The sequence below is a fragment of the Gallinula chloropus genome, assembly GCF_964237585.1.
Source record: "Gallinula chloropus genome assembly, contig: HAP1_SCAFFOLD_386, whole genome shotgun sequence".
Taxonomy (NCBI): domain Eukaryota; kingdom Metazoa; phylum Chordata; class Aves; order Gruiformes; family Rallidae; genus Gallinula; species Gallinula chloropus.
In genome coordinates this window covers 1-7,442 of record NW_028168381.1, presented here as the reverse complement: position 1 = coordinate 7,442, position 7,442 = coordinate 1, and the positions used below count along the sequence as shown (strand labels likewise).

Below are 7,442 nucleotides of genomic sequence, written 5' to 3'. Positions count from 1 at the left end.
CCCCATGGGGGTCAACCAAGGATCCCTGAGGTCAACCAACCCCCACGGGGGTCAACCAAGACCCATGGGGGTCAACCAAGACCCTGGCCAACCCCCATGGGGGTCAACCAACCCCCATGGGGGTCAACCAAGACCCATGGGGGGTCAACCAAGACCCTGGCCAACCACCATGGGAGTCAACCAAGACCCATGGGGGGTCAACCAAAACCCATGGGGGGGTCAACCAAGACCCATGGGGGGGTCAACCAAGACCCTGGCCAACCACCATGGGGGTCAACCAAACCCCATGGGGGTCAACCAAAGATCCCTGAAGTCAACCAACCCCCATGGGGGGGTCAACCAATCCCCATGGGGGGTCAACCAAGACCCTGTCCAACCCACGACACTCCCCCAAAGCCCCCTGAGGTCCACCAGCCCCCCCCAATCCCCGCTGGGTGACCCCTCAGAGGTCCCCTCCCACCCCTCAAGCCCCTTTCACATCTTCTTGACCCTCCCCTCCAGCGCCTCCAGCTCCCCCAGCACCTCCTTGGGCAGGTCCTCCCCAAAGTTCTGCTGGTAATAGCTCCTCAGCTCCTTGGTCTCCTCCTCCCAGAAGCTCTTATCCATTGGGAAGAGGCTGGAGTAGGACACACCTGGAAGCCCTTGGAGATCCAAAGCTTCTTCCCTGGGGATCCAACCTAAAGGGGTGGCTTTGGGGTTGGGGTCTTCCCCTACCACCCTAGAGAAGATCCAGGCCAGGACCCGGGCGTTGTGGCCGAATCCTGGCCAGAGGAAACCCCCAGATGGGTCCTTGAGGAACCAGTTGACGTGGAAGATTTTGGGGAGCTGCACCCCAGTCTTCTCCCCCAGGGACAACCAGTGGCACAGGTACTGCCCGGCGTTGTAGCCCAGGAAGGGACGCATGGCGAAGGGGTCGTGGAGGAGGCGGCGGCCTGAGGAGGGGGGAGGAGGGGGTTATGTGGGGGGTGGGAGGTGGTTATGGGCTTGGGGGGCTTGGGGGGTGAGGTTCTGGGGGGGTGGGAGGTGGTTATGGGGTTGGGAGCCTTGGGGGGTGAGGTTCTGGGGGGGTGGGAGGTGGTTATGGGCTTGGGGGGCTTGGGGGGTGAGGTTGTGGGGGGGTGGGAGGTGGTTATGGGGTTGGGGGGCTTGGGGGGTGAGGTTCTGGGGGGGTGGGAGGTGGTTCAGGGGAGGTGGGACATGGTTCTGGGGGGGTGGGAGGTGGTTCTGGGGGGGTGGGATGTTGTTCTGGGGGGGTGGGACATGGTTCTGGGGGGTGGAAGGTGGTTATGGGGGGGTGGGAGATGACTCTGGGGGAGTGGGAGGTGGTTCTGGGGTTGGGGGGCTTGGGGGGTGAGGTTGTGGGGGGTGGGAGGTGGTTATGGGGGGCTGGGAGGTGGTTCTGGGGAGGTGGGAGGTGGTTATGGGGGGGGTGGGAGGTGGTTATGGGGTTGGGGGGCTTGGGGGGTGAGGTTGTGGGGGGGTGGGAGGTGGTTCTGGGGGGGTGGGACATGGTTCTGGGGGGGTGGGAGGTGGTTATGGGGTCGGGGGGCCTCAGGGTCAGTGGTGGGAGGTGGTTCTGGGGTTGGGGGGCTTGGGGGGTGAGGTTGTGGGAGGTGGTTATGGGGTGGTGGGAGATGGTTATGGGGGGGTGGGACATGGTTCTGGGGGGTGGGAGGTGGTTATGGGGGGCTGGGAGGTGGTTCTGGGGAGGTGGGAGGTGGTTATGGGGGGGGTGGGAGGTGGTTATGGGGTTGGGAGCCTTGGGGGGTGAGGTTCTGGGGGGGTGGGAGGTGGTTCTGGGGGGGTGGGACATGGTTCTGGGGGGGTGGGAGGTGGTTCTGGGGGGGTGGGAGGTGGTTCTGGGGGGGTGGGAGGTGGTTCTGGGGGGTGGGAGGTGGTTCTGGGGGGTGGGAGGTGGTTATGGGGGGGTGGGAGGTGGTTCTGGGGGGTGGAAGGTGGTTATGGGGGGGTGGGAGATGACTCTGTGGGAGTGGGAGGTGGTTCTGGGGTTGGGGGGCTTGGGGGGTGAGGTTGTGGGGGGGTGGGAGGTGGTTATGGGGGGGCTGGGAGGTGGTTCTGGGGAGGTGGGAGGTGGTTATGGGGGGGGTGGGAGGTGGTTATGGGGTTGGGAGCCTTGGGGGGTGAGGTTCTGGGGGGGTGGGAGGTGGTTCTGGGGGGGTGGGACATGGTTCTGGGGGGGTGGGAGGTGGTTCTGGGGGGGTGGGAGGTGGTTCTGGGGGGGTGGGAGGTGGTTCTGGGGGGTGGAAGGTGGTTATGGGGGGGTGGGAGATGACTCTGGGGGAGTGGGAGGTGGTTATGGGGTTGGGGGGCTTGGGGGGTGAGGTTGTGGGGGGGTGGGAGGTGGTTATGGGGGGGCTGGGAGGTGGTTCTGGGGAGGTGGGAGGTGGTTATGGGGGGGGTGGGAGGTGGTTATGGGGTTGGGAGCCTTGGGGGGTGAGGTTCTGGGGGGGTGGGAGGTGGTTCTGGGGGGGTGGGACATGGTTCTGGGGGGGTGGGAGGTGGTTCTGGGGGGGTGGGAGGTGGTTCTGGGGGGGTGGGAGGTGGTTCTGGGGGGTGGAAGGTGGTTATGGGGGGGTGGGAGATGACTCTGGGGGAGTGGGAGGTGGTTATGGGGTTGGGGGGCTTGGGGGGTGAGGTTGTGGGGGGGTGGGAGGTGGTTATGGGGGGCTGGGAGGTGGTTCTGGGGAGGTGGGAGGTGGTTATGGGGTTGGGAGCCTTGGGGGGTGAGGTTCTGGGGGGGTGGGAGGTGGTTCTGGGGGGGTGGGACATGGTTCTGGGGGGGTGGGAGGTGGTTCTGGGGTAGTGGGATGTTGTTCTGGGGGGGTGGGACATGGTTCTGGGGGGTGGAAGGTGGTTCTGGGGGGGTGGGAGATGACTCTGGGGGAGTGGGAGGTGGTTATGGGGTTGGGGGGCTTGGGGGGTGAGGTTGTGGGGGGGTGGGAGGTGGTTATGGGGGGGCTGGGAGGTGGTTCTGGGGAGGTGGGAGGTGGTTATGGGGTTGGGAGCCTTGGGGGGTGAGGTTCTGGGGGGGTGGGAGGTGGTTCAGGGGAGGTGGGACATGGTTCTGGGGGGTGGGAGGTGGTTCTGGGGGGGTGGGAGGTGGTTCTGGGGGGGTGGGAGGTGGTTCTGGGGGGGTGGGAGGTGGTTCTGGGGGGTGGGAGGTGGTTCTGGGGGGTGGGAGGTGGTTCTGGGGGGTGGGAGGTGGTTATGGGGGGGTGGGAGGTGGTTATGGGGGGGTGGGAGGTGGTTATGGGGGGGTGGGAGATGACTCTGGGGGAGTGGGAGGTGGTTCTGGGGTTGGGGGGCTTGGGGGGTGAGGTTGTGGGGGGGTGGGAGGTGGTTATGGGGGGGCTGGGAGGTGGTTCTGGGGAGGTGGAAGGTGGTTATGGGGGGGGTGGGAGGTGGTTATGGGGTTGGGAGCCTTGGGGGGTGAGGTTGTGGGGGGGTGGGAGGTGGTTCTGGGGGGGTGGGATGTTGTTCTGGGGGGGTGGGACATGGTTCTGGGGGGTGGGAGGTGGTTATGGGGGGGTTGGAGATGGTTAGGGGGGGGTGGGAGGTGGTTCTGGGGTGGTGGGAGATGGTTCTGGGGGGGTGGGATGTGGCCGTGGGGAGGTTGTGGGGCCAGGGGAGGTGGCCATGGGTCAGCTATGGGGCAGGGGGTGGCCATGGGGTGGCTATAGGGGTGCTATGGGTCAGGGGGTGGCTATGGGGGTGCTATGGGGCAGGGGGTGGCCATGGGGGGGCAATGGGGTGGGTATGGGGGTGCTATGGGTCAGGGGGTGGCTATGGGGGTGCTATGGGGCAGGGGGTGGCCATGGGGTGGCTATGGGGGTGCTATGGGGCAGGGGGTGGCTATGGGGGTGCTATGGGTCAGGGGGTGGCTATGGGGGGGCAATGGGGCAGGGGGTGGCCATGGGGTGGCTATAGGGGTGCTATGGGTCAGGGGGTGGCTATGGGGGTGCTATGGGGCAGGGGGTGGCCATGGGGTGGCTATGGGGGTGCTATGGGTCAGGGGGTGGCCATGGGGGGTGCTATGGGGCAGGGGGTGGCCATGGGGGGTGCTATGGGGCAGGGGGTGGCCATGGGGTGGCTATAGGGGTGCTATGGGTCAGGGGGTGGCTATGGGGGTGCTATGGGTCAGGGGGTGGCCATGGGGGGCAATGGGGTGGGTATGGGGGTGCTATGGGTCAGGGGGTGGCTATAGGGGAGCTATGGGTCAGGGGGTGGCCATGGGGGTGCTATGGGGCAGGGGGTGGCCATGGGGGGCTATGGGGTGGGTATGGGGGTGCTATGGGTCAGGGGGTGGCCATGGGGTGGCTATTGGGGAGCTATGGGGCAGGGGGTGGCCATGGGGGGGCTATGGGGTGGCTATAGGGGGACTATAGGTCAGGGGGTGGCTATGGGGGTGCTATGGGGCAGGGGGTGGCCATGGGGGGTGCTATGGGGCAGGGGGTGGCCATGGGGGGTGCTATGGGTCAGGGGGTGGCCATGGGGGTGCTATGGGGCAGGGGGTGGCTATGGGGGGGCAATGGGGCAGGGGGTGGCCATGGGGTGGCTATGGGGGTGCTATGGGTCAGGGGGTGGCTATAGGGGAGCTATGGGGCAGGGGGTGGCCATGGGGGGGCAATGGGGTGGGTATGGGGGTGCTATGGGGCAGGGGGTGGCTATGGGGGTGCTATGGGTCAGGGGGTGGCCATGGGGTGGCTATAGGGGGACTATAGGTCAGGGGGTGGCCATGGGGGGTGCTATGAGTCAGGGGGTGGCTATAGGGGGGCAATGGGGCAGGGGGTGGCCATGGGGTGGCTATAGGGGGACTATAGGTCAGGGGGTGGCTATGGGGGTGCTATGGGGCAGGGGGTGGCCATGGGGTGGCTATAGGGGTGCTATGGGTCAGGGGGTGGCCATGGGGGGTGCTATGGGTCAGGGGGTGGGTATGGGGGTGCTATGGGTCAGGGGGTGGCTATAGGGGTGCTATGGGTCAGGGGGTGGCTATGGGGGTGCTATGGGTCAGGGGGTGGCTATGGGGGTGCTATGGGTCAGGGGGTGGCTATAGGGGTGCTATGGGTCAGGGGGTGGCTATAGGGGAGCTATGGGGCAGGGGGTGGCCATGGGGTGGCTATAGGGGTGCTATGGGTCAGGGGGTGGCTATAGGGGTGCTATGGGTCAGGGGGTGGCCATGGGGGGGCAATGGGTCAGGGGGTGGCCATGGGGGGCCATGGGGGGGTTCTGGGTCAGGGGTCAGCCCCGGGGGTGCCCGCGTCCCCTCACCCGCGTGCTCGGCGGCGGCGGTGGCCTCGCTGCGCATGGCGCTGCCCACGAAGACGCCGTGACGCCAGCTGAAGGCCTCGTAGACCAGCGGCACCCCTGCGCCCGCCGCCGTGACGTCAGCGCCCCCCGTGACGTCACCGCCCGGCCGGCCAATCAGGGAAGGGGAATGGGGGTGGGTGGGTGGGGGGGTGGGGGTGGGGGTTTTACCTCGGGGTCTCCGCCCCCCGAAGATGATGGCGTCGATGGGGACCCCCTCCGGGTCCTCCCAGGCCGGGTCCATGATGGGGCACTGGGCGGCCGGGGCGCAGAAGCGCGAGTTGGGGTGGGCGCAGGGGCCGGGGTCACCTGGGGGGGAGGGGGGAAGGGGAGGGGTCAGGAGGAGGCCACGCCCCCTCCCCACCCCCCCCAATAAGTCCCCACCCCACCCCCAAAGAAGGTGTGTCCCCCCCCACCCAAGGAGGGGAGGGGGGAGAGGAGGTGCCACCCCCCTGTAGGGGATGGAGATGGAACGGTCCCACCCCAAGGAGGTGGGAGGTGGAAGGGCCCATTCCAAGAATGGGGGGGGAGGAGAGAGGAGACCCCCACCCCCCCCCAGGAGGAAGGGGATGGAACATCCCACCCCCCTGAGGGGGATGGAGATGGAACAGTCCCACCCCAAGGAGGTGGGAGGTGGAAGGGCCCATTCCAAGAATGGGGGGGTAGGAGAGAGGAGACCCCCACCCCCCCAGGAGGAAGGGGATGGAACATCCCACCCCCCTGAGGGGGATGGAGATGGAACAGTCCCACCCCAAGGAGGTGGGAGGTGGAAGGGCCCATTCCAAGAATGGGGGGGGTGGGGGAGAGGAGGGCCCCCCCAGGAGGAAGGGGATGGAACATCCCACCCCCCTGAGGGGGATGGAGATGGGAAGGTCCCACCCCAAGGAGGTGGGAGGTGGAAGGGCCCATTCCAAGAATGGGGGGGGAGGAGAGAGGAGACCCCCACCCCCCCAGGAGGAAGGAGATGGAACATCCCACCCCCTTGAGGGGGATGGAGATGGGAAGGTCCCATCCCAAGGAGGGGGGGTGGGAGAGAGGAGGCACCCCCCAGGAGGAAGGGAATGGAACATCCCACCCCCCTGAGGGGGATGGAGATGGGAAGGTCCCACCCCAAGGCGGGAGGGGGGGTGGAAGGGCCCATTCCAAGAATGGGGGGGGAGGAGAGAGGAGACCCCCACCCCCCCAGGAGGAAGGAGATGGAACATCCCACCCCCCTGAAGGGGATGGAGATGGGAAGGTCCCACCCCAAGGAGGTGGGAGGTGGAAGGGTCCACTCCAAGAATGGGGGGGTAGGAGAGAGGAGACCCCCACCCCCCCAGGAGGAAGGGGATGGAACATCCCACCCCCCTGAGGGGGATGGAGATGGGAAGGTCCCATCCCAAGGAGGGGGGGTGGGAGAGAGGAGGCACCCCCCCCCAGGAGGAAGGAGATGGAACATCCCACCCCCCTGAGGGGGATGGAGATGGAACGGTCCCACCCCAAGGAGGTGGGAGGTGGAAGGGCCCATTCCAAGAATGGGGGGGGGAGGAGAGAGGAGTGGCCCCCACAGGAGGAAGGGGATGGAACATCCCACCCCCCTGAGGGGGATGGAGATGGGAAGGTCCCACCCCAAGGCGGGAGGGGGGGTGGAAGGGCCCACTCCAAGAATGGGGGGGTGGGAGAGAGGAGACCCCCACCCCCCCAGGAGGAAGGAGATGGAACATCCCACCCCCTTGAGGGGGATGGAGATGGGAATGTCCCATCCCAAGGAGGGGGGGTGGGAGAGAGGAGGCACCCCCCCCAGGAGAAAGGGAATGGAACATCCCACCCCCCTGAGGGGGATGGAGATGGAACAATCCCACCCCAAGGAGGTGGGGGGTGGAAGGGCCCATTCCAAGAATGGGGGGGGAGGAGAGAGGAGACCCCCACCCCCCCCCAGGAGGAAGGAGATGGAACATCCCACCCCCCTGAGGGGGATGGAGATGGGAAGGTCCCACCCCAAGGCGGGAGGGGGGGGGGGGTGTGTGGAAGGCCCCACCCACCCAGCCCACAGCAGGCACTGATTGGCTGCTCACCGGGTGCCCAGCTGTTGCCCAGCCAATCGGTGAGGGTGACGCCGGGAGGGGGCGGGTCCATCC

At 67.1% G+C, this 7,442-nt stretch overlaps 1 protein-coding gene across 1 annotated transcript; it reads right to left on the bottom strand.

The window, feature by feature from the left end:
- Positions 1 to 473: 473 nt before the first annotated feature.
- LOC311204553 (phosphoenolpyruvate carboxykinase [GTP], mitochondrial-like) lies at positions 474 to 7,436 on the bottom strand. The gene is made up of 4 exons (XM_084280962.1): positions 7,380 to 7,436; positions 5,497 to 5,634; positions 5,290 to 5,385; positions 474 to 932 (listed from the first exon to the last, which is right to left on the bottom strand). The coding sequence occupies exons 2-4, from the start codon at positions 5,567 to 5,569 to the stop codon at positions 475 to 477; spliced, it is 627 nt and encodes a 208-aa protein (XP_084137088.1). The 5' UTR covers positions 5,570 to 5,634; positions 7,380 to 7,436; the 3' UTR covers position 474.
- Positions 7,437 to 7,442: the final 6 nt, after the last annotated feature.